Consider the following 25,553-nt stretch of genomic DNA (forward strand, 5'->3'; position numbering starts at 1 on the left):
AGCATATGTCTGTGGAGAATTTGACAATGAGATTTTTATTCTTTATAGTTCCCTGCTGTGGCAAGTAATCCTAAACTCCATCTCAAAAGTAGCTATGATTTTTTTTCTTCTGAGTATTCTCATTATAAAAAGCTTTTTCAGACCCTTATTGATCTGCTTTTTTGAAAAATTCATTTAATTCCAGGTTATAGTTATTCATGCCCAGTTCATACCTATTTGTTCTTGTGCCAACATTGTCTTTTAATTCAATAGCTCTTCTTTCTCTCTAGTGTTTATCCTCCTGATGCCCCGAATGTATTTAGAGAACAGTGCCTTTTCCCTGGGGGCATCAAAAGGTTATAGTTCTCTGTGCACAGCTGGGGCTCAAACTTTGCCTTTGATCCTCTTCAGGCTGGTGTTACCTGCACATGATTGATCTGACCCAGTGGCCAGCACCACTGTTCCTTTGGAGAAGCAGTAACTAAGAAGTTATTCAGAATAAAATATTTACAGTGTGGCTTAAGCCAAGATGATTACCCAGAGCAAGTCAAAGGTGTGCATGCAAAAGAACAAGGACTGTGTTGCAAGACAGGGTTTACAGGCAACTTGACCTAAGACTATGGTCATAGACAGGTGTTCATTTCTACCAGCAGAATAGCCCAGGAGCTGGAGCATACAAGTTTTCCAGCCCTGTGGCTAGAGAGCTTCACAGGTGAGCTCTCCAGCCAGGGGGCACTAGGGGGCTACTGCCTGGGTAACTCCCAACCTTAGGAGAGGCTATTAATTGACAACCTTCCCTGTCCCTTGCTTGGGAAGGAGGCAAGCTGTCAATTGGCAGTTGACAGCTGATAAAAAGCAGCAGCTGCCACAGTCATCCCAAAAAGGGTTCCAGCTTTGTGAGAATCCCCTCCCCCCACCCTCCACCTTGTGCCAGTCAGCTGGTTGGCAGGAGGTGGAGTCATTCTCCCATGGTGAGACCCCTCCCAGTTCCTGCCGTATGAGAATAGCCCCCTTTCCTTGCCTTCCCTTGGGCAGACCCACAGAAAGTAGTGGAGTGGAGGGGCATTCTGCTGTGGCAGCAAGGCTTTTGGAGCTTTACCATGCAGCACAGCAGACTGTCTCTCCCTACCCTGCCCCAGACTTACTCAAATCAATGCAAGGTGTGACAGAGGCATTCTGCCATGGTGGCAAAGCTCAGAAAGCCTTGCTGCCATTTTATGACACGCTGCTTTGCCCCACGCTGTTCTGGGCCAACCTGGAGCAGTGAGGGCGAGGCAAAGGAATTCTGCCATGGTAGGAGGGTTCCCCCCACAGGAGAAATGCCCTCCTTCCTACCAATCAGCTGACTGGCAGAAGCAGAGGGTCATTCTCCTGCAAGGCAAACCTGTTCAGGGAGACCTCCCCTGACCCCACAGAAACACCCTCTTCCCCCACTTCCCAATCAGCTGATAGTGGGGTGCAAGGATTTTTTCAGGGCAGGGTCCCCACAGGACCCCTTGACAGCTCCCTCCTGGGAGGACTTTCAGGGAGCTAGTGCTCTCCCTCCCTGTCTCTTGGGGGAACCGAGAGAGAGCTGAGGACTGGAATATTCAGTGTTCTCCATACCTGAGAGAAACGTACAGCCATTCATGTTAGATCGGGATGAGGGTGATCTTCCTCGTGGTCAATCAATTTAACTTGCAGAAGAGCCAGTTCTATTCTTCCACAAGAAGACTCGCTTTTTGTGTTAGGAGCCTGGCACAAATGCAATGCCTGTTCATGGCATATGTGGATGACTCAAGATGATGTGTTCTAACTGTTGATCCTCAGCACTACCCACATATGATAAATTTGAGCTAGTGACAGTTTTCCAATAATATGTTGTGCACATTAGTTTTCTGCCTACATTCTGCAGAGGCTCCTTTGCTGTGAGAGCAAAGCTTCTGGTTTAAGAGCTAATATTTCAGTGCTCTCTAAAATCCATGTACATATTCCAGCTTTACTATAGAAATATTGTCAAGGAAAATAACATTAATAGAAGGAAGATGCGATTCTAAAAAGAAGTAGAATTAGGGAATATAATGATGGCTTTTTACCCGTTTCCAGAACAATAGTGTAATGAAAGAAAAGCAAGTAGCTGTGACTCAACAGTGTCAGTATAATGCATAGGTGCGCATCAGGAAATACATTCATTATAGAAAACCTTATTCAAAAGACTGGCCTGTGGTCAACATTGACCAATACAGTACCAAAATACCAATGTCAGTTACAACACCAACTCATAACTTATACTTATGAAAAATAAACACAAAAAGGACGTTTCAACTTTCTACAATAATTCGTTCAATTAAAACAAAGCCAGAGATCACAGGTATTAATTTCACTCTTTCAATGCCCATAGAACCTGTGAAAAAGGAACATGAAGGACATCAGAGACACTAGAAAAATGTTATCATAGGTCCCTTTTTTAAATTGAAACAGTAGTTTTCTCTTCACTAACTACTACAGAAAAGTGAGGCAGTACACAAACTGAAGTAAGCTTTAAAAATGAATCTTTAAGCCAAGAGACAAATTTTTGTAGGTATGTTTCATTACTGTTAAAATATATATCCTGATGAAACCTTAACAGTGTCAGCACTATTCCCACCTTCATTATTAAAATTGCTATACCATGGTATGGCTTGCGGACAGGAAGGTGGTGGAAATTTAAATCATTTTTTCAAGTTAAACAATTTCACTCAATAAGAAGCTTACAGTAATCATCAAAATGCTTCAAAATCCATAAATGCATTGAGATTATCTTGAATATTGATCGATATGGCACAACATAGCCCAGCATTTGTGGAAAGAATAGACTCTGAGATGACTAGGTCAGTCCATACTTCTCAGAGTTACTGTGTCAGTCAGTATTCATCTTTAGGTGGCATTTAGCTTTATCTCAGTTGAGAAGAACAAGTTGTTTCACATCACTCAGTCCTCCTTTACTTCAAACCATTGTCTGGAGCCCCTTCTTCTTAAACTAGCTATCAAAGAAGAGTATTGGATGTGGAGCTCTGTTGCACTCCCCCTGTTGCCTGCAGCTTGTAGATATGCACCTCACAGTTCATTAATTACTACCTTCCTTCCCTCAAAAAACCCATTCAGCCATACTGAGATCACAGGTATTAAAGAAGCAGGAAAAATATCAGAGAGGTATTCCTAGGAATCAACATTGTGCCCCTGTTACAACTGTCACTTCCATAAAACTTGAGAAAAATGTAGTGCCTCAAAACTTTAGTACAGAAATAACTTTGAGCAGATATGCCCTTTACTCTTTCAGAACATCAAATGTACTTATATTTAAACCACTGAACAACAGGAAATAAAAAGTTGATGCAAAACAAACAACCCATTGGAAACAAGGAAACAGAGTCATGATTTACATCAGTCCCAACCCACAATCTTTAACTCTGCTCTGTTTGGGTGGTGTTGTTCTAGATAGATATCCAGGGCAGATCCAGGGAGGGGTATACTTGCACCCCACTTTGATTCCTGTTCCACCCTAAGTTTGAAACCAACTGCCCAGCAGTGGCAGAAGTGTTTCTAGTCAGGCAGTGCTGAGGGAGTCAATTGACTTCATGGTTCATTATAATCTACCTGAACCTTTCTAAACTCTTCATTCCACAGGTGTTAACAAACCTGATTTCTTTTTAATGGTCTTGATATTCCACCAATCAAACTATCCTCTGTTCAGTAATTCTGCTGCCTGTTAGCTGTTCCTGGTAATGAAGCTTCTATTTCACAGCCCTGCAGAATGTTTTTGATGCATGGCAGTGAAATTATATTTGTTTTTTGCTTCACTTTTAACCTGAAAAATACAGCCCTAGGCCCCTGGCATATTAGTAAAGCTTCTAGTTTATTTTAACTGGAGAAAAGTATATGTTGTTTTATATGTGATGATCTACTTCACGATCTGCTCCCACTTTTCAAAATTCTAGATCCACCCATGCAGACATCATAGAACTGTATCTCTGTAGATAATACTGTAAACCAAGAATGTAGAAAAAAGAACCATCAGATCATACCAGTTGGTTATGCCTATCCTATACTCAGCCTCTGCACCAATCACACCAGAGTTGCCAGATGTTACCATCTCTTGAATCTTTTCCTAAGCCCTCCTTTTGTAATATCACTTTGCACTTGCCTCTATCCTTTAATGCACTGCTGTGTACCAATATAGATGCCTAATGTAAAAACATAGATTGTTGTGATGCTTTGCTTATACAACCCACATGATGGCACAGAAATGAAGGCTAGGACTTCTGATTAATGACTTATATCTCCTGGTATTGCAGCAAGTCGAACCATAATTGAAAATTGATGGAAGAGGGAGGATTATGGAGGCTGGAAAGTTGCAATGGTTTTGGTGTACAAGAGAATACAGACATAACAGTCATCATAGCAGTTTATATTGGTATCTTTTGATATTGGTACAATTGTTGGGGTGGTGCGGGCGCCATGGGCAACTGGTTCCACCTTAGGGGGGGCACGTGCCCCCCCCCCCCGCACGATCAATCTTGCTACCCGGGGGGGGGGGGTGTCCCCTCATGGCAGATCTCACTACCCAGTGGGATTTCCCTGTGGCCAATCGCTGCGGCTAATTGCTGCAGCCGCTTCCGGGAGTGGCTGCGGCTGCTTCTGGGAGCAGCTGCAGCTATCGGCTGGCGCTTGCAGGGGGGGGCACTGGTGCTCCCACCTGCCCCCCCTGCCCATTGCCTAAGCAGCAAGCGCAGCTGATCAGAGGTTGCACTGGCGCTCTCAGGGGGTGCACGTGCACCCTCTACGTGTCGCCACTGGCGGGTGCTAAGGTGCACAGTCAATAGACAGGTTGCACATTTGAGACCATAGCAGAAGTGCTCACAGCACAGCCCTGTTCAATACTAGTGAATCTGTGAAATCTGCTAAATATCTTGTCACACAAGGTCACAAGAAAGGAAAGGTACAATTGTTATACCTGTCCATATCTTTATAAATTATCTAGAAGAGGATTAAAGCAAGACCCTATTCAGCTGGGAACGTAGCCACTCTAGGGTCATAGCTTCACTAGGAGTGTTGTATTAATATAGGAACACCCATATATTATAGCAGTAAAGGGTTCCTAGTGTTTATACAGCTATGCCAGCAAAGTTGCAGGTGTCCTGAGAAAAACCCATCCTCTCTTCCACATAGGCTAACCAGACCATGTTAAAAGCATAATTTTCTTAACATAAATGCATCCGCAATATGGACTTCTGCCCATACCACTATTATTGGCCTAAGATCATACCTTTTCACAACTTCTGACTAACATAGCTATTTTCAGCAGAAGTCTGTAAACAAAGCCTCAGAGAATCAGTGAGCGCACTGTAAATGACTGATTATTGCTGGTTTTAATGCATAGGAAAGAGCCATGTCCTGAAGACAATCAGAAAAAAATGTGTTTATTCTTTTACACTAAGGACATCCCAAAGAAAGATTCTGGGTATAACATCAGAAACATTTGGAGAGAGCAGGGACATCCAGATGAGCGTGCACATACAGCTTGAGGCACCTCAAAACTTTGAGGCAGTGCAACCTGCACAAGGTGCACCTGCAACTATGCAGTGTGGCACTAAAATTTGATACTGGGAACTCCCAGTGTCAAAAAAACCCACTGCAAAACTGTGGTGTATGCTCTAGGGGCATGTTCTGGAGCAAATGGAGGCCTCGTGCTGTGGCAAATGCGTGTCCCTGCAGTGGGGACATGCCCAGCAGGTAAATAATGCTGAGACATTAGAGCCATCTATGGCGATACTTCTTGTCCTTAATGCATATCTCAAGACCCACACTTTTTTTTATCAGTAGATGCCTTTGGCAAACTGCAAAGAAGGCTTAAGCAAAAAAACTTCTGCAGAATTGCAGTTATGCTATATAAAAATAACTCGAATAAAGAGAACAGAGCCTTTGATTCTATTATCTTATTTAAGTAATCTCCGGAATTAAAGTAGAACACCTTCAAGATGAAACTGGATGCTTATCTTGCTGGGATCCTATGACCCCAGCTGACGTCCTGCCCTTGGGCGGGGGGCTGGACTCGATGATCTTCCGAGGTCCCTTCCAGCCCTAATGTCTATGAAATCTATGAAATCTAGGAGGAAAGGTAGGCTTGAAGTGTGTTTTTGATTTTATAAATTCTAAAATTCCACATGTAAAATAAATAGTTGGTAGAAATCTCCAAGAAATAATCATTTAAGAAAAAACATATTTAAATTCTAAAATGTTGAAAATAATACTGACATTCCTGAAGCAACTTGCATATGAATCACTGTAGTGGTGTCAATGAAACTGGCTCAATGAGTCAGCTCTTTTTCGCATAATTTAATATTTATGAGTAACAATTGAACAATGCATCTTTTTGCACTTTGGAAATAAATTTATGAATATAGGCTTTGAAAGTGATTAAGATTATGATTAGATTGGTTACCTCATACCCATATGCAAATTTATATTAAAAATAAATACTTGTGCCATAGATTGACAAACAAATCTATATTTCATGAGACAGCAACAAATAAGTTCTGACTCCTTTAGTATTTTTTTTCTCTCTAGATAGCTGCAGGCTCATTTTTGCTATACATCTTCACAGGATTTTTTGCATTGCTACCCTCTAATGGTCATAATGTCTAGGCTTAACTCTAATGCCGGTAATTTTGTCTCTTGCTCCTACAGCTTTCAGGTAAAAAGCACACAATAGCTTTTGTTCACTTTGGCAGAAAAAAAAAATTATAGTAAAATAATACTAAAATTACTGTCAGACTTTCATCACATAAATTTTCTCTGTGCTTAGTGAAGTCTTTTTTTCCTCATTTTTTTCAGAATTTCTAATAATAAAGAGGGTTATGATTAATTTGCGGATAGAGTAACCTTTTTCCAAATGCACCCTACTCAATAAATGAACAAGCTGCTTACAGTAATTAAAGTAATGTCATCCTGTGCTCAAATTGCTTGTGCTAATAAGGCTAATTGGCAACAGCAAGCATTAACTGTGATTAGTCATATGCATCTAATGTCATCACCAGTGCCTATAATTTTCTACATAGAGGGAATTTCACATCTGTTTTAAATCATTTGTCTGTTGTCTGCATTGGTGTGCTTTCCTATATTACTCTAACAAAGGTTCTTTTAATCATCTACTGTATATGAAAGCTGGTTTTCTTTTTCAAACATCTGAAGCAGAGAGCACAATACTCAAAAAGAATCCATATCACCTACTTTATTCTGACATAAGCATTTGTATTTAAATGTATTTAATGAATCTGAGTTACCACTATTTTGAATTAATTAAAGTCTCTATATCCAATTTGCCTGTTATACAGGATGTAGATTGCTAATGGATTTATTTAACAGGTGGCATTTTATGGTAAAAGAAACGGGTCAAAAAGTTCCGCTTCGTGGGAATTTGTTCTTTTGATATTTGTTTTTGAAATCCAGGACAAACTAGTCTTCAGGGAAACAAATATTTTTAGATTTTGCATGATATCCTTAGCAATCTGCTTTCTTTGTAAATAATACATTTTATTTTTAGTATAAATTCAAATAGGAGAGATGAAAAATAGGTGACGAAATAACTCAACTTTTTAATGTGACGTATACATAGCTCATAAAAGTAGCGAGTGTTTTTCATTCAGATATAACAAAACTCGCAAGAGGAAATATAAACTAAGACCATTGCTCCTTGTTCTGTTACCTGCCACCACTGAAAACAGTTTAGATCAATCCACTTTGGAGCTCCCCTTCAGGTAGCTGAAGGGTGCCATTAAATCTCCCTCTTAGTTTTCTCTTCTCCAGACTACATAAGCCCATTTCCCTCAGCCTCTTCTCAAAAGTCCTCTAGCCATTTTCCCTGCCCTCCTCTGGACTCTTTCCAATTTGTCTACATCCTTTCTTAGTTGGGGGGGCCCAAAACTGGACACAGTACTCCAGACATGGCCTCACCAGTGCCAAATAGAGGGGAATAATCATTTCCCTCAAACTGCTGGCAACACTCCTCCTAATGCAGTCCAGTATGTTGTTAGCCTTCTTTGCAACAAGGGCATATTGTCAGCTCGTATTCAGCCTGTTGTCCACTGTAACCCCCAGGTCCTTTTCTGCAGAGCTACTGCTTATCTAGTCAATCCCCAGCTGGTCCTGGTGCATGGGATTGTCTTAAATGCAGGGCTTTGCACTTCTCCTTATTGAACCTTGAGATTTCTTCTAGTCCAGTCCTCCAATTTGCTGACGTCTCTCTGAATCACAGCCCTACCCTCCAGCATATCCCGTATTCCCTCCAGTTTGGTGTCTTCTGCAAGCTTGCTGAGGGTGCACTCCATCCCATCTTTCAGGTCATTGATGAAGATGCTGAACAAAACCAGCCCTAGGACCAACCCCCAGGGACACTCCACTTGATACCAACTGCCAACCAGACATTGAGCCATTGACTACTACCCTCTGAGCCCAATGATCCACCAGTTTTCTCTCCACCTTACAGTCCATTCAGCCAACTTGTACTTCCTTAGTTGCGTGTTATGAATGTGAGGTGTGGTTTTGAATAAGAGTAATTAAAATATTTCCCAACAAATGTACATTTTAAATTGGTGTTAAAAAAGCAAAGGTTGTTTCTGATGGTGCAGCTAGTATGTTTTACCATTACTACTACTGCTTATCTTGAACCCAAATCCTGACTGTTCTTCAGCTGGCCTCTGTGATTCTATACTTTCCCAGAATGCATCAGTGTTGCATTTTTAGATTGGTGGAAACACCTAGAAAGTCATGCGTGTTGGGATAGTCTTATGCCTGTTGTTTTGTGTCTTCAAACAAAGGAATAAGGGGAGAGCAAGAGGTGGAATATACCAGCCATTTCAGTTTCTTCCATCTCTAGTTGTGAGCAGTTATGCTCTTGCATTAATTAGGACTTAGGCTTTTGTGACTTGTACTGTATTTACTTGAATCCAAGATGAGGGTCCCCTCCACCCCCCACCTAAGTCTCATCTTGGATTCGAATACTGGCTGGGGCAGGTGGCTGCTGCATCCCTGGTTCTGGGCTGAGGGCAAGGCCAAAGCTGAGCTGCTGGCTACCCTAGGCCAGAGTGGCTTGTGCCTCAGGGAAGGGGACTAGTGATGTTTTTCTAAATGCTATTTCTAGGCTGTAGTATTAGAAATGTTGACCTGCATTGTGATGCCAGCCCTAGAGAAAAATAAAAACCTTCCAGCTTTCACTTTCCACTTGCTTTCCTGATGATATGGACAAATGTAGGTGTCCATCCTACTTCTGACATCCTTCCGACTTCTGCTGGGATGACACTGTTGGTGTGCAATAATAAATGTTTAATTCTTAGACTATTTGTCTTACTGTTGCTTCATTATATTTTTTCATTGCGAGCGTTGTGTTTTGTGTTTTTATTTTTCTTGTACTGTTTAATAGCTTTATGGTGCCAGTCCTCGGTATGGAATTGATAGAGATATCTATGAGCCCAGATATCCTACAAGAATGCCATTTACAGACTACTTGGTCAGTGGAGCAATAATAGGAGAACTGAACTGCCTAACTAAGCATGAAATGGAATACACTGTTACTTGTGAAACTGCTGTTCAGGTTGGAGAACATTAATTTTACTTGGATTATAATGACTTTCTGTTCAGGATTTTTTACATAACGATTTATTATAAAAAGATTTAGACCAAAATATTTCAGAGCTTCCATTGACTTAGAAAATTTGGCCATAGCTATGTTCTAGAATGAAAGGCCTAATTTTTACTAAGCTGCTTTTCTCTAATTAGACTCTACTTAGTAGCCTGATTTTCACAACTGCTTAGCTAATGATGTAGAAAGGGGTTCTTTTGTAGATTTCCTGAGGAGATTTTTCATATGGGCATCATAGGGTTTATAATACAGGTGCTCTGACAGTGTCTTGCTAAACATATTCACGTTTTGGAATGTTGCTTTCCATCTTATTCCAAAATAACCTAGGGAATTAAAATTTATGAACTGTTAAGAGAAGGTTGAAATTGCACAATTAACCACCCACTATTTTGTCTGTGTAAGATGTACTCTGTATCACTCTGTATTGCTATAACTTTAAAAATTATATTCATAATTTTTCAAATTATACATCCTTTTACAGTTTATGGTCCATAGATGTACATCCTAGTACTCTGAAGCAGTCTGCATCTGAGAGCCAGAGTAATTTATATCATTGAACTAATTCATATGATAATTAATCAAACATTTTAAATAATTCAGATTAAATTCTGTATACAGAATGGTAGTGAAAATTATTGGCATACATAGGCCAATGTTATGGGGAATTTCAAAGGGCTCAGTATGACATCATGTCTATAAACTTGTCTGTGTAGGGTATCATCATTTCTATCAGATCTCTCAAAGGTTTTATCTGCCGTTGTCTAGAATGTATACTTCTTCCTGTTTGAGGTAAACTGTAGTAGGTACCATAGTACAGAAATACCCCCTAAATCAGGGGTGGCAAATCTGTGGCACATATGCCACAAGTGGCACAGACAGCTGCTGTGTATAGCACATGACTCCCAAGTTAAGAAGTGGTGGATTGGAGGCAGGAGTTGGAGAACAAGGATTGAGTGATATTCAGGTAGGCACATCTGCCAAAAGGTTGGTCACCACTGTCCTAAATTAACATAAGGCTAAAGAGTAGCGAGTTGTACTCTTAGGCCACATCTACACAAGATGCTGACTGCTTAGTAGCCTATGACTACTGAGCAGTAGCACTGTGTGTCAGAAAGTAGGACACAACGCTACTGCACAGTCAGCATCACAAAAAGGCTGTTTGGCAGCACAACTGCACAGTCAGCAGTGTAGATGTGGCCTTAAAGTGGTATCTGTTGTAGGCAAAATAAAAACATTTCCTGTATTTAGTTGTTATTGAAATATTCCAAGTAAGTATGCCTCCTTGAAATAAAATGAGGATATAAAACCAATTTTTGTCAAAGCTACTACTGAATTGTTTTTTATAATAGCCTAATTCTTATCTATCTAAAATGAATGGAATAAGTTAACACTGTAGAGCTACAAAGACTGCATTACTTTCCAACCTGCGGAAGTATAAATCTAGATAAAACATCTGTGTTGGTTAGTATTACTCAGGTGAAAGAACTGCTGATCAATCAAGAGGCTAGAAGAGGAGCCCTACTTTACTTTACGTTGACCATTTTGCAGTACATCTTTGTCTGCTGTAATGGCTATAGCCTTGGCAACTGACAAGAGCCATTATCAATTGTGGGAAGAAACACCAGATCTCATTTGATGGATTTTGTTGAATGTCTTGGCTAACATTAGTTGGTCTGCTGTATAAACATGGAATAAAAGGTGGTTTCTAAACAGGTTTCTCTGATAACTGTCCTTCAAGTGTAATGGAAACATTCAGTTAAATGTTAGAAGCTGTTTTGAAAGTCAGTGCTCCAAAATGTTTATAACTTTCTCTCTTCCTAATATCAATACAGTTATTTGGTTGTCACTTTTTTGTTGAAAATATTCATTATTGTCAATCAGTATAAACCAGAAACTGCTTTGACTGAATGAAAGCAATGATTTTTAGACAAGAACAGTTATTAGAGAGGATCTGTAAGACATCCATCACTGTAGTATCTGAGTGCACTTTACATCATAATCCTTTACATAATCATCTTTCTTCAAATGGATTGCATTAACTAATTATTTATATATATTAACATTAATTAATTTTATAACACCACCTGTAAGCTAAATGTTTTACAGACAGGTACAATCAAACAGAAGAAGCTTATCCCCAAAGAACAAACAATTCGAATAATTAGTAGTTATTTTCAGATAAATGCTAGTTTATAGAACTGAATTTATTACCTTTCTGTGTGATTTTTTTTTTTTAAGAGGGATGCTGGGCAAGGGAAACTGCCACTTGTGAATTTACTCATTCTATTTTATTTCAGACCTGTTTTATATCAATGGATGACTTATTTGAAGCTTTTGATAAATTTCTGGAATGCCCTTCGCTGGAATATAAAATATGGTTAAAACTTGCTCTTGATATCACTATTAAAACTTTCAAGGAAAACCTTGCTTATCAGGTAAACAAATAACTATTGCTATAATGACAAACATATATTCAGTTTAAATCTATTTGGATTGCAGCATCCTTCATAAGCAAGTGACCCTCTGCCTGTAAGTCTCCCTCTTCTGCACAGAAGGGGCATTCAGGGATCTTAGCAGCAGTGTCATTCCATTTGGCCAGATCTGTGACTAAAACAGATTCTGTGATGGGCAACAGATTAGTACAAAGGGAGCATGTCTACATGAGACACTACTGTGCAGTGGTTACTGCATTTATTTAGTACGTGTATAAGCAAGTCCTAAATAAATGCATGGAAAAGAGTTACTGCGCAGTAGTGCCAGTGAATGCCTTTTATGTGATGCTACTGCACAATAGCTTAATACTACTGTGCAGTAGTGTCTTGGCACGGTTTTTGCCATGTGATGCTACTGCAGAGTAGTATCAGGCTACTGCGCAGTCAGCATCTCATGTAGATGTGCCTAGGGAGTGGGTAAGCTAAGGGTGTTGTGTTTGAAAATATGTAGCACTAGCTTATAATATTGTTTTCTCACTCTGGTTTCTCCATTTAATGCATCACGGGAATAAATGCTAACTGCAAGGGCTTCAGTGATGCTGCTCCTTTGGAGCTGGACTGTTGGGTTAATACTGAGGGAGCAAAGCTCTTGCAGTGCTATCAGATCTTTTTGCTGAACCTGAAGCTCAGTTTATCCTTCTGAGTCCTTGTGGCCAGGAATATGTTGTGCTGGAGCTGAAGAAAAAGTTAGGAGAAAGATCTCTGACACAGATTTGGTGGTAACCAGTCTTGTCTATAGAATGAGTAAACTAAAACTAGTATAGTACTATAGCAGGAGTGTCCCTTGGAGCTATGTCTTCCAGCCCACAGGGCTCCTGAAGGGGTTGTGAATTTGGCAGCAGGGCAAGCGACAGCTGTGTTAATCCCCATAGCTCCCTGAAGCAACACAGAAGCTCAGGCACCAGTGGTGACACGTAGGGGGTGCACGTGCACCCCCCCCTGCGAGCGCTGTCCAGGGAGTGGGGCCGCCAACAAAAGCAGTTGTGCTGCTTCCAGAAGTGACTGAAAGCAGCCATGGGGGGGTCCTTCCCTTCCCCCCCCCCCGTCAGCAAGATCAGCCGCCAGGGGACCCCCCGTCACTGACTCGTGTTAGGGGGGCATGCGCCCCCCCACTCCTTCAAGAGGCACCAGTCACCCGTGTCAGGCACCCATGGCAGATAATGCTATTGTTGTATACCCTAGTGCTGGAGACAGGTCCAGATCTAGTCCACAAAGAGCTCTGTGGTCTGGATCCAGTCTGGGTGCCAGGCAAGTATGACAGCCCCTCTGTACGATAGCATCTCCTCCTCGTTCTGGCCAAAACGGTCTTTGCATTATTATGTTAGTAGAACTTGTTCTTAAGATTTGTCTAAATCAGTGGTTCTCAACTGTTTTAAACTGAAGGCATCCCCTCATTAGATTTAAGGCACCCCTTGGAAAATGCCAGCTGTTAGAAGAATTGCTCTTTTTGTTCTTAATAAAGAAGTGAAAACTATTGCAAAAAAATCAAAAACCACAAGAGGTCAGAATGCTATTCGATTCCTACTTGAAATCTCTGGGTTTGTCTCTGGGTTCTTGTGACTCATGTTTGCACACCTAATGGTACGAATATTCCGTGGCACCCCAGGTCACCCTTGAAAGGATCTCAAGGCATCATGGTTGAGAATCACTGGTCTAAATTAGAGGTAATTATAGGCTGAGACTTTCAGAATGAAAGGTGTGGGCATTCTTGTAACTGTTGATTTCTTTTTACAACAGCCAAAGAAAGAGCTAAGTCTCCATCTGTGCATATTGGTTGCACTGACAATTTTATCTATAGCTAGATTCCTTGTTTACAGCTACTCAGAATGAATCCTTTATAACTACATAGCTACAACTATTCAAATATACATTTTTCCTCCTATACAGTATACTTAGTTTTGGACATGGCAGTCCTAGCCACAGAAGAGTAAAGTACAAGACTTTTTTTGTCATACAGGTAAAATGTACTTTATTATGAAAAAAAACACAACTTACATACCTCCTTTTTGTAGGACTGGTCTTACAAGATGTGTACAAAGTTTCCTAATATTTATGTGATGGATGTACCAACTCACAGCAAATGTGATATTTATGATGAAAACATGGAAGATGTTATTCTTGTACATGGAAGTGTCCAAGACTGTCAAGTGCTACAACCCTATTTTGCACCCTGCATTTTACCAAAAACTTGCCACCAGGTAAAAACAATTTTTATAACAAGAGATCCACAGACTGTGGAACCCTCAATAAAAATAAATCAGAGTGCCAGAGGCAACAGAAGTGCTGTAAGATATTTTCAATTCTTGGAAACAAGTGGCAATATTCCTCCTTTGAAGTGAAGGGGACAGTGTAAGACAACTGTTTAAACAGACACTTATTAGAATGCTTTGTTTATAATGGTTTTTATATGAACAATTTACAAACTAGAAATTACTATGCTAAATTCTTCTACAAAATTCAGAGGAAATTAACATCCCTGTTAATTGAAAATTCATAGCGCACTTGTAAGCATGGTGTTGTTACAGCTTCACTTATGCCACAGCAATGAACAATGTATGAATTTTCAATACACACTACATTGTGCAACAATTAAGATAGCTCAGGTATAACTAACCCAAATATTTAAAAAGGAAACCCATAAATCCACAACTCGCATAGCAGAAATAAAAGCAGAGGTAATATCTGTGGTCCCCTTTAGCATGTGATCCACTACTTATAGTCAACTCAAATATCCTTAACTCTGCATCTATTATGAAGTTATCCTACAATTTTCAGTTCTTTGTCACTTATGTCTGCAACTATGACCTTATTTTAAAAACCATTTATTCTTACAAATAAGGATTTCCATGATCTCAAAGATCTCTCTCTCTAGATATAAATATATAACAAACAAGAGATCTCTTTATTTGTTATCTATATCTCATTTGCTATTTTTCAATACAGTAAGCATTCTAAATGGACAGGAAGTTGCCATACTAAAGCCAAGGTAGTCTTTTAATCTTGGCTTTAAATTCATTTATTTAATAGAAGTCTGTCTTTTTTTGTATGGACAGTTGCAGAATGTCTGTAGAACTAAAAATAAAATATTCCTGTGCATTTGTTTTTTGGATTTCAAATATTTTTACGAGTGAAGACTTTTAATGTATTGCCCTGGCAAAGCTGAGATAATTCTTAGTGCTTGCTTACAAGTACAATGAATAACTTTACTCATTTTGCTCATTATAAATTGTTGATTGGTGGTAGTACAATTTGATATAAATGTGGAATTTTTATTTTTTTTATTATTTTTTTTTTTTACCATTTACCTTTGTAGGACTGCATTTGAGTAGCGCTCCAGTTTTTCATCTGACTTTTTGCAGTTTTACTCTGTATAATTATGAATATAATGAAGCAAATTTAAAATTAAGCCTAAAAAGAGTTATTTAAATACTATTTAATGTATATAAATGTATACTATTTTACAAAAAATATTTAAAAACTGTCTAAAAGAATTATATAAAATATATTTTACTATTCAAAGGTAGGTTCCCATCATTCCTCAGCCTTCCCCCCCCCCGCTTTTTCCTCAAATTTTGCATGTTGATTCCTACTCCTAATGGTTTTGCATCCTCTTGAACTTTAGATGCTCACAAAACCTGCAAGCAAATGTTTGGTGGTTCTACTAAGGTCTATAGTTTTTCCTTCAGTTTCTAAATAGTCTGCACAGAGGAAAAATAAAAAAGGGAATTGGAGAGTATGGAGAGCTGGAATTAGGGAGCATGTAGCTCAAGGTAACCAAACAATGAGACATGAGCCCAGACAGTAGAAATGAAGAAATCCTGATGAGAAGCGGGTTCAAAGTCATGGTGGGTTAAGGATAAGGGGAAAAACCCCTAGGAAGCTTAAGATACCTGTTGGGTTCAAGAAGTTTACAAGCCTAAATGCTTAGTTGTATAATGTGAGTTTAGAGCTAATGGAGATATGCCAATCAATATTTAACTGCATTATAAGTCTGTATGCATAAAATACTTGAACACTTTTATGGCTTTATTATAGCTGCTGTATATATTCAAATCCAAGACACCCCCCTCACTCCTGTATAGGCCAAAGTCAGAACTGCAGCAACTGCCTGCTTCTATCTCTGCCTGCCCTCTGCAGCCTCTGCCTCCACCAGTCCATCCCCTGCCTGGCCAATCAGCAGCAGCACAGATCTGACCTGGGATGCTGCTGCATGGCTGGGCATGGGCCATGCTTCCATGTGCTCCATGATTTGGGAATAGAGCCAGGGCCATGTCTGTCAGTGAGGGGGACCAGGGATTGTAGGTATCAGGAGAGGCAGGGAGAGAGCATGTGCACAGAAGGCAAGGAGGCTGCCCAGCCCCCCCCCCAGCCACCTGTCCTGCTGCTGCTTTCCCTGCTATAGAAGTGGAGGTGGGGAGAGTGGGAAGGAAGGGAAAGACAGATTTCAAGGCAACCATCCAATAATTAAAATTCTCTACCTGGAAAATAACAGATTTATAAAATTGTCCATATATAGAATCAATTGGGGGTTGCCTTAAATTCATAGTGGTCTTAGATTTGGGGAAATATGGTAATAATTATAAAAGCTTAATTCTGTCTGTCCATAATGCTTTAGTTGCACTCTGACTGACGGAAACAGCCAATCCGAGTGCGCCAAGCATGGGGGAGCACTGCCATGATTCTGAAGCTGCGCTGAGGACTGGACAGACGGTTGGGGAGCCGAGGCCAGCAGCCCCGTTCCCTGCTAGAGGCAGAATAGTGGCAGCATGGGGCGCTCCATCCCAGTGCCCCCCTCCCCCCATCATTCTTGACTGGCACTTGGCTAGTGGGAATATAAAACTGGAACTATCACACTGATCCCAGAGAGAAATATGTGGCTACTTTAGATAATACTTATGTTGAATCACCTCACTTATAAAAATGATCCAGGTAATCTGAAGAGTAAGCAACTACACAGACCTGATGAGTGCAAAATACACGCCAAAATGCACTAGAAGTAGTACGTACCAAGAAAAGCATGAAAACAGGCTGCCATAAGACAGAAGTGTGGTACGTGAAGTAGGTTGTATAGAAACACTGTAGTGATGGGCTATAACAGCTTTTGGCTTTGTCAACATTTTGTTTTAGGTACAAGGCACAGCTGCAGTAACAAAACTTCTGATTGTTCGGACTACTGCCAGTGTGAAGAAGAGGAGCAGTAGAAGATGTAGTAGCATCTGCCAGTATCATTCATATATTCGTAGACGGGGTGAGGAAAAAAAAATTTCATTCATGGAATTATTAAAATATATGGAATTCAGCACTTAATCATTAACAACAATTTTAGATAGCACAGGAATTGAGAATAGAATATAATCCAAAACAAAACTGTTCGAGTGTTAGCCAAAGAAAAAAAGTATTAAAATTATGTATAAACTCCATCTATTCCTACATGCTTGTCAGACAAAATACTGGACTCAGCAAAGCATAAACTTAGTGATATTTTAATGCACATTGTATGAGGCAAGTCTCTTCTGCCTGCCAGCTGCCTTTCCCCTATTCCATTCCTGCTATTTATTGTGTGACCTGTATTCTGGCAACGCCTAACCTTTCAGTGCATTGCTTTGTAATCTTTTTTTTCTTTTAAACTGATTAATCTCATCTTTCCTTTCTAAAAAGAATGAGAAAAATTCAGTGATGGGAATCCATAAATTACACATGCCTTTACAACAGGTTTTAAATCTAAGCCTTCAACACTACAGTAGAAACGACCACTTGAGTTTAAGGATTAAATGCATTCATTTACTAATTACAGGTGTGTAGGTTGTAGCCGTGTTGGTTTAAGGACATAGGCAGACAAGGTTCCTTGGGTGGATCTGATATCTTTTATTAGACCAACCCAAATAGTTGGAAAATAATTATTAAGCAAGCTTTCGGGTTCAAAAACCCTTCGTCAGGCTAAGGAAGTTTCAGCAGTTGGTGTGTGCTCTTCCTGGATGGAATGAAAAGTAAAGAAGTCAGCGGCTGGGCTGGTCTACATGCAAGACAGGCAGTCGGTGAAAATGTAGACTGAGGAGTCAATGGATGAGAGACGGGGGGGGGGGGGGGGGGGATGAAAGTGGAGAGATACCTGGGGAGTCGGATGTCAGGCAGGTTATAGTGTGTCATAAACCCAATGTCTATATTTAGTCCATGACTTTTAGTATCTAGGAGGTTGATGAAGTGGAGTTCATAGGCTTGTCTCCATTTCACCAACCTCCTGGATACTAAAAATCATGGACTAAATATAGGCACTGGATTTATGACACATTATAACCTGCCTGACATCTGACTCCCCAGGTATCTCTCCACTTTCATCCCCCCCCCCCCGCCTGTCTCTCACCCTTTGACTCCTCAGTCTACATTTTCACTGACTACTTGTCTTGCATGCAGACCAGCCCAGCCCCTGGCTTCTTTACTTTTCATTCCATCCAGGAAGAATACACACCAACTGCTGAAACTTCCTTAGCCTGGTGAAGGGTTTTTGAACCCGAAAGCTTGCTTAATAGTTATTTTCCAACTATTTGGGTTGGTCTAATAAAAGATATCAGATCCACCCAAGGAACCTTGTCTTCATTAACTAATAACATCCAGTGTTATCTTCTGAGAAGCAGCCACTAGCAGAATAAACATGAAAACCAAAGAACAATATGTTATATATGCAGTAAGTAGTTCTGTGTTTTCAGTGGTAAAGCCACAATGTTCTGAAACCCAACATGACTATGTGGCGGAGGTGTTTGTCTGCCATATTGAAGATCTGGGTTCTACATACAGCTCTCATCTTTCAGTGGGGCATGAGACATTTGCCCAAGGTATATCTTCACCTCTGTGTGAAATAAAGATGCCAGGCATTGGTGCATGCAGCATGTAATAAAGCACTGGAGCTTTTGGCAGGACACACAAGTGAAAATAGTACTACGCAAACCACATGTGAAAGTAGGAATTTATTTTAGTTAAAATTTGGTTGAATTTAACAAAAACTGAAGCCCAGACAGTCTCCCCCTAATTCTAAGACTGTCCATACCACTTGTCAAATTCTAAACTTGTTGTTAATACTATAGAGGTGATAATGCTTTTTTAAAAAAAGGATAGGAAAACTTTTTATAATGGAAACAAGGATTATTACCCTTCCCTTCTACAGCAAAAAGAATATTTTAGGCCAAATGAATTCAAGTGGTTAAGCTTTTAGTATAATATAGCTAATAAAGTATTTCATTGCATCTACAGCCACTGTTGGAAGTAGTATAAAAACAGACAACGAACAGCAGATTCCAGAAGACTCAGAATCAGTAAGTTTAACATCTAAGGCTATCTAGCAACAAGACACTTCCAATTTATGCACATTACCCCACAGTAATGGGGAACAGCATTAAAGTTTCAGGAAGCACTGAATGCTTAGGAAATGCTATCTGGTACAAAAATGTTACAGCAGAGAGCTTCAGGTTATGATTAGCTCTTATCTCTCCTCTACCATCTATACTGCTATTTGAATAAAATTCCGAGGCCTGTCTTCAAGATGCTTGAAGCCAAAAAAGGCTGCCTGATAGTACTTGCAAGATGAAGATCGGGGTTGACCACAATTCTCCTCCAACAAAATGGAGCACTACAAGAGTGGAGCTTGTGTGTAGGGGTGACAACCAATCTGAGGCCAGTCCAAGACTGTGAAATTAACGTTACAGGGAACCAGGGATCAAAGATCACTGTCTTCAACTTCAAGTCCCAGGTTTGTTTCTTCAACCCTGTGTTCTCCAACGTAACGCACACAAAAACAAAATAGAATTTTAAAAAGCTCCCATATAAATAATATATTTCCTGCACAAAGCAATGGTTTTAGAATTGCAACAAAGTAGGTTTAGATTAGCTATCAGAAGCACTTTATTACTGTTAGAACAGTAAGGCAGTAGAATAGGCTGCCTAGAAAAACAGTGCATTTCCTTTATTGGAGGTTTTCTAAAGTAAGCTGGATAAGCATTGGACGAGAAAGCTTTAGGAGTAGCATTCTCTATATTTTTCAGGAGGCTGGACCAGACCAACTCTTAATATCCCCTTTAACCATACAAATTCAATGACTGCAAATACTCCAAAGCGGAAGATAAGAAAACAAAAAACATGTGACATGTTAGACAAGTTGCTTAGTACACTACTGGAAGTTACATATACCGCAAGGAGGAGCACAGTATAAGAAATAGTTAGAACACATCAACAAAAGATGGGCAATATTCAAAACACGCAAGTAACTGATTTGGGTTCAAAGCTGAAGTAGCCAAAAATCCTGGTGAATGTGCTACCACTGGAAATAACTGAAGAATTAACTGCAGAATCATTCAGACTACACCATAACAGTGGTGACTGGATTGTGATTTTTTTAAAAGGTTTTTCAAAATCGAAAATAAAATTTAAGCTTGCCAAAAATGTTTGAACAACACTCATTTGCTGTGCACCTGTTTACTGATTCTTTTCTGACTTCTGGGTCTAGAAGTGCATAACTACTGACGTCACCCCCTTTCTGAGTAATGAGAGGTTTTCAGTATATATTTTCAGGGTGAAAAATCAACCATGAAGAGCTCAGTAGCTCACACAAGACAGTTCATGATGAGATAATATGGACATGCACTAGCCATGTTCAGTGTTGCATCATCTGGTCACAATACCTTGCTCCCAGTAAGTCTTTAGTGTGAACAGCAGTCTATTCAAGGAAGTCCTACCAAGTTATACGGGAGGTTAGACTGGATGATCCTAATAGTCACTTCAGACCTTTCAATCTACGAATCATGATTTGCATGGTGTTCGTTAATTTGATTGTTCAGTCATGTTCTCTCATGATAACATGTAGTGAAACAAAGTATCAGTGAGAACCTTCAAAGAAAAGGAACTCTGGCAAATCGGAAAGAGAGTTCTGACTGCTAGCTTTTCTCCTTGCGAAACTCATGCCCATTCTCTGTATAGCAGAATTACATTTTCTTCCTGTTTTGTTGAAAAGGAGACAAAATTTCCATTTGCTTTGCCAGAGGTGTCCTTGTCCTTCAAAAAAAATTGAAAAATGAGATGGCGAATGCACTCAAAGCAATTCTAAGACTAGGTGATGAGATCTCATATTGACAACTAAGTCTCCATTACCATGGAGTAACGGTGCAATAAGGATCCTTCTGTGGGCTAAACTATGTCATTTATTAGATTACCTTCAAAATGATAAATTTCTTTAGCTCGGAGGAAGGGCACATGATGCCTGAAAGCTTACCTAACAGCTCTCCCAACTATACAGTTGGACCAATAAAAGGAATCAGAAAAACTGCACCTCTTGTTTAGCTCTTGAAGAAGGAAAGGGTTCTGTATGCATGCATTTCCAGATCCTATGGACACTTCCAGGTCTGTCCAAAGATAGCCTCTGGAATTTAAAGATAGCACTTGTGATTTAAATTTGAGTCACAATCCCCAAAATGATCTGAAATAGTATCTGAACATGCCAACCTGTTCTCAAGTCCTATGATACATAAGTGTGGACCAAAGCCATAGTTGAAGTCCTTAGTACAGCCATAGCTGATCTTTTCATTTTCAGACCCTGGAAGAGAATTCAAATTGGCCCAGCACATGTGGACACCAAGCATCGAGTACCCCTATTTCAGACTGTAAAGTTCTCTAGAGCTTCTGCACATGCCCAGAAATTATACAAGTAGAGCACCTGGGTACAGCAAGGTGCCAAACTTCCACTTAAACAACAATGCAATATAGAGTTGTGCTGACAGGCACCTAAAATCCCCCGGGAGGTTACAATTATTGCTGCCAGGGTTATAAGAATTGACTAATATAAGCAGTCCTGGCAGCAGAGTGGGACCAAAGACTCCCTCATCCTCAGGGATTACTGTTGAGTCCCAGTCCCCTTGCTGCTTTTCTTCAGTGAAAAGGCAGACTTTGGAAGACACTTCACATGTTCAAGAGTGAATGAGGGGGGCAGAGTACTGTTCTTCAAAATACTATAAGTGTTATGGTTCAGGGAGGAGTCTTTCCCCAAGTAATCTGTATCCTGACATGAGAGCAACAAACCCTCTGTAGCTCTGAATCAGATTCCTAAACCCTAAATCCTTACCTCTAGGGCATCCTTATGGCTAGTAGGCATCTCCTTGCTAAGTGATTAGACCAGTGTGTAAAACATACAAGCCATAAACTGGATTTGGCTCACAGGGCTCCTAGAAGGGTCATGAATTTAGGAGCAGGGCCCTGCACCAAAATCTGACACACAGTCCTGTTGGGGGGATGTTTCAGTGCCCGTGTTAAGCAACAGCTGTGTTAACTGCTATGGCTCCCTGATGCCCCCCACCCCACCGCAAGGTCTGGAACAAGTCAGTGAAAAGTCGCACAGTTTATATGTGGCCCACCAGGTTGGACACCCCTGGACTAGATTATATAGCCTGCCCTGAAAAGAAACTTGGACCTCTGCATAGGAAGCTGTTGAATTGGATCACTCTACTTAAGGCAAGGTACCAACACTTTAAGCACCGCAACATGTAAGTGGAGGTAATTTGGAGGCTGATTAGCAACTGACCCTTAACTGCTAACATTATTCATCTTCCCATGAGTATGGCTCATACAACAGGGAAAAAGGGGGCTTGAACTTTTAAGTCCTGCAATTCTGTTTCCCTGGCAGTAAACAGTTTTGTTGATGAAGTGTTTCTACATTTGCACAGTCCAAGCTAGGCAGCAAGCATGACTGGAACTCAAGACAGTCCCAAAACAACCTTGAATACAATTCCTTGATTACTTTTGTTGGGATAGACTTTTTAAGTGCCCTTCCACAGATGGGTTAAGAGCCTTACCATCTCCTTATGGGCTTTACAACTATGACTTAATCACAATAGAGGAATTCTGAATCTGTGCTAGTACTATATTAGGGCAATTCAGTTACTGGTGAGTAAATGCTTTTCTCCTTACTATACAGAGTCAACAATTTTTACACAACTAAAGCAAACTCAAAACTAATTCACAATATGGTTAGTCACCAGGAACACTGCGACAACCTGAAGAAAGAACTCTCTTCATGAGCACGAGAGAATTTGAGGCTTTTCCATTTATTGGCCAGATTTATTTAAAGAGAAAAAGTTACTTAATTCAGATTAGAAACACACTATTCTGGTTAATAGCTTTCTGAATGTACTTTAAATTGTACTTGTTTTACCAAACAGCTAAGATAAGTGGTTTCCAGGAGGCAGGGAGGTAAGAGTGCTGGGTACTAGACTGCCTACTGAATTGGTTTCTTTGTAAGAACTGGGAGGGAAGGAGGGGCAGTGTTTTATTTGGGGGCTTTTGATTGGTACTGTTTAATTATTTTGGACAGCACCAAAAGGTACAGGCTGAAGTATTACTTAAAAGTTATATCTGGTCCAAGCTGTAGTAAGATGCCTCATTCGTATCAAATAAATAGAAAGTAACAAAAAATACATTTTTAACATTTAATTGTTCTCAAAACAGGAAGTTTCTACAGATCGGGTACAGTCCTCAATTGCTGTCTCAATTTTGTAAAGGCGGACGTCCTCCTGGTCACAGCCATCTGATGCAAGACAAACCCAGCAGGAAGGCCATGAAGTAAATAGGTTGCAAATATACAAATGTTTATACCCTAAAACGAAAAACAGAAGCTGATTTTGTAGAATTGATTTCCATATTGTATTGTGAAATCCAGTATGTTCCAGTTGTTCAAAACTATTGATGTTCTACACAACCTCAGATAATTTTTTATTTCTCTTTAGATAGCAGCAGATAAAGTTGAAGCATCAGTATTTGTTTCTTTCACCCCTACTTCCTGTATAACTTTGAAAGGTTTATTACGTGTTCATCTGTTTGATCTTTACAATGCAATAAAACTTGCAAGAGAATTTTAATATCAATAAATACATTTTCGGAACCTCTGCTTCATTTACATGAAGCACTTTCAGCTCCTTTTTTTAGTCCCCAAACTCACACTATACCTTAGCTGTAAGTGAGTTAGTTACAGGATTGGTTCCCTACAAGATGACATGGTAATTAAAATTGCCTGGATCAAGCTAAATTATCTTGCAGAAAAATGTTGATCAGTTCAAGTAGCATAAAATGTTTGAATGTATATACATTTGAGTTAATCAAACTGCAAACTGAAAAGCACAAATAATAAGTTTACTTCAACTCTTAAAAACAAGAAACAAAACTCCAGATGGTCTGAAGCATCAGTACATAGCTGTGGCCTCCACAAGAGTCTTCCATTTCACGTGCGTAAGAATGCTCACTTCTATGCAAACCATCCCTGCACAAATCAGAGGATTTGCAAGCTGCTGTGGGAAGAGCACCCCTCTCCCACTAGCTGTGCATTTATTTAGACCAATATAAACAGAAACCTATCACAACATTTCATAAGCCTGGCAACCAAATCTTTGGTGTCGTGCATCTGACTGAGAAGCACATTTCACCCATAAGGACATGGACTTGTTTAAGAATCGTAACATTTTTTTGCACCGTTAAAAGACAGCACTCAAAGTAGAAGTATGTAACTATCTGCACAGTCCTCAATTTCTCTACAATGAGGCTTCAGTGTTATCCTAACTGGTCTCTTTGTAATTCTTATAAAAGATTAACAGTTTCCTCTGACTTCCAGAACTACAAACAGATTTAAGATGTTCCATCAATGTCACGGTTTTCACGGATACCAATAAAACAATGTTTAATCTCCGTCTATTTAAAGCTTCTTCCCATTGGGACTTGACTCCTTTGAAGGTACAGTGAAGGACAAACCCACGATTAGTGTCATGAACGAGGGAAAATGAAGAAAAGGGGGAAGCAACATACATCTGCAGTTATACTTTTCTTCTCCCAGGGTGACAATTACCCTCCATCATTGGATCTGGGCATTCTAAAGAGAATAATTTCTCTGGGCCTTTTTTCAAAGTTGGTCTTTAACAATGCATCATTATCTCCACCGAGAAGTGTCAAATACTTGGTTAAAGATCCTAGTAGTGAGACCCTAACTCTACCTATTAAGCATCTACGTAGTACTTTAGCATCCAAGTGTGAACCTATGCCATCTTGATGGAGTCCCAGCAAGCTGGCTAAGACACCGCTTTTTCTGACTTAAGACTTGGGGCCAAGATGAAGGCCCACTACAAAAAACAATTTTTCACAGACTCAGCAAGATGGAGTAGGACCACATTTGAACACAAAAGAAAAGTGGTTCCAAGTGTTCAGTTTCTTTTTTGTTGAGCATTTGCCTTTTTTTTTTTTTTGGTTCCAATTATTCTACTCCTGTAACAATTAACTAGCATTCACTGCCGACTCAGAGGATGCCTTCTATGCAGAACTGTCAGAGGTTCCTCATGCTGCAGGTGTACAGGAAGGGCAAAAGGTGATGGACCATTAAAGGCTAGGTTGCCATGCTGCTAGAGGAATCA

At 40.0% G+C, this 25,553-nt stretch overlaps 1 protein-coding gene across 1 annotated transcript in view; it reads left to right on the forward strand.

Annotated features, from left to right (window-relative positions):
* The window catches only part of LOC102565360 (sodium/hydrogen exchanger 10), a 192,129-nt gene extending 168,089 nt beyond the window's left edge, over positions 1-24,040 (forward strand). The window contains exons 22-27 of the mRNA XM_059721332.1: positions 9,416-9,586; positions 11,932-12,069; positions 14,139-14,462; positions 17,254-17,374; positions 19,372-19,433; positions 23,608-24,040. Coding sequence (XP_059577315.1) covers positions 9,416-9,586; positions 11,932-12,069; positions 14,139-14,462; positions 17,254-17,374; positions 19,372-19,433; positions 23,608-23,658 — 867 coding nt within the window. The 3' untranslated portion in view covers positions 23,659-24,040. The remainder of the gene's footprint in view (positions 1-9,415; positions 9,587-11,931; positions 12,070-14,138; positions 14,463-17,253; positions 17,375-19,371; positions 19,434-23,607) is intronic.
* Positions 24,041-25,553: the final 1,513 nt, after the last annotated feature.

The sequence above is a fragment of the Alligator mississippiensis genome, chromosome 2 (genome assembly GCF_030867095.1).
Source record: "Alligator mississippiensis isolate rAllMis1 chromosome 2, rAllMis1, whole genome shotgun sequence".
NCBI lineage: Eukaryota > Metazoa > Chordata > Crocodylia > Alligatoridae > Alligator > Alligator mississippiensis.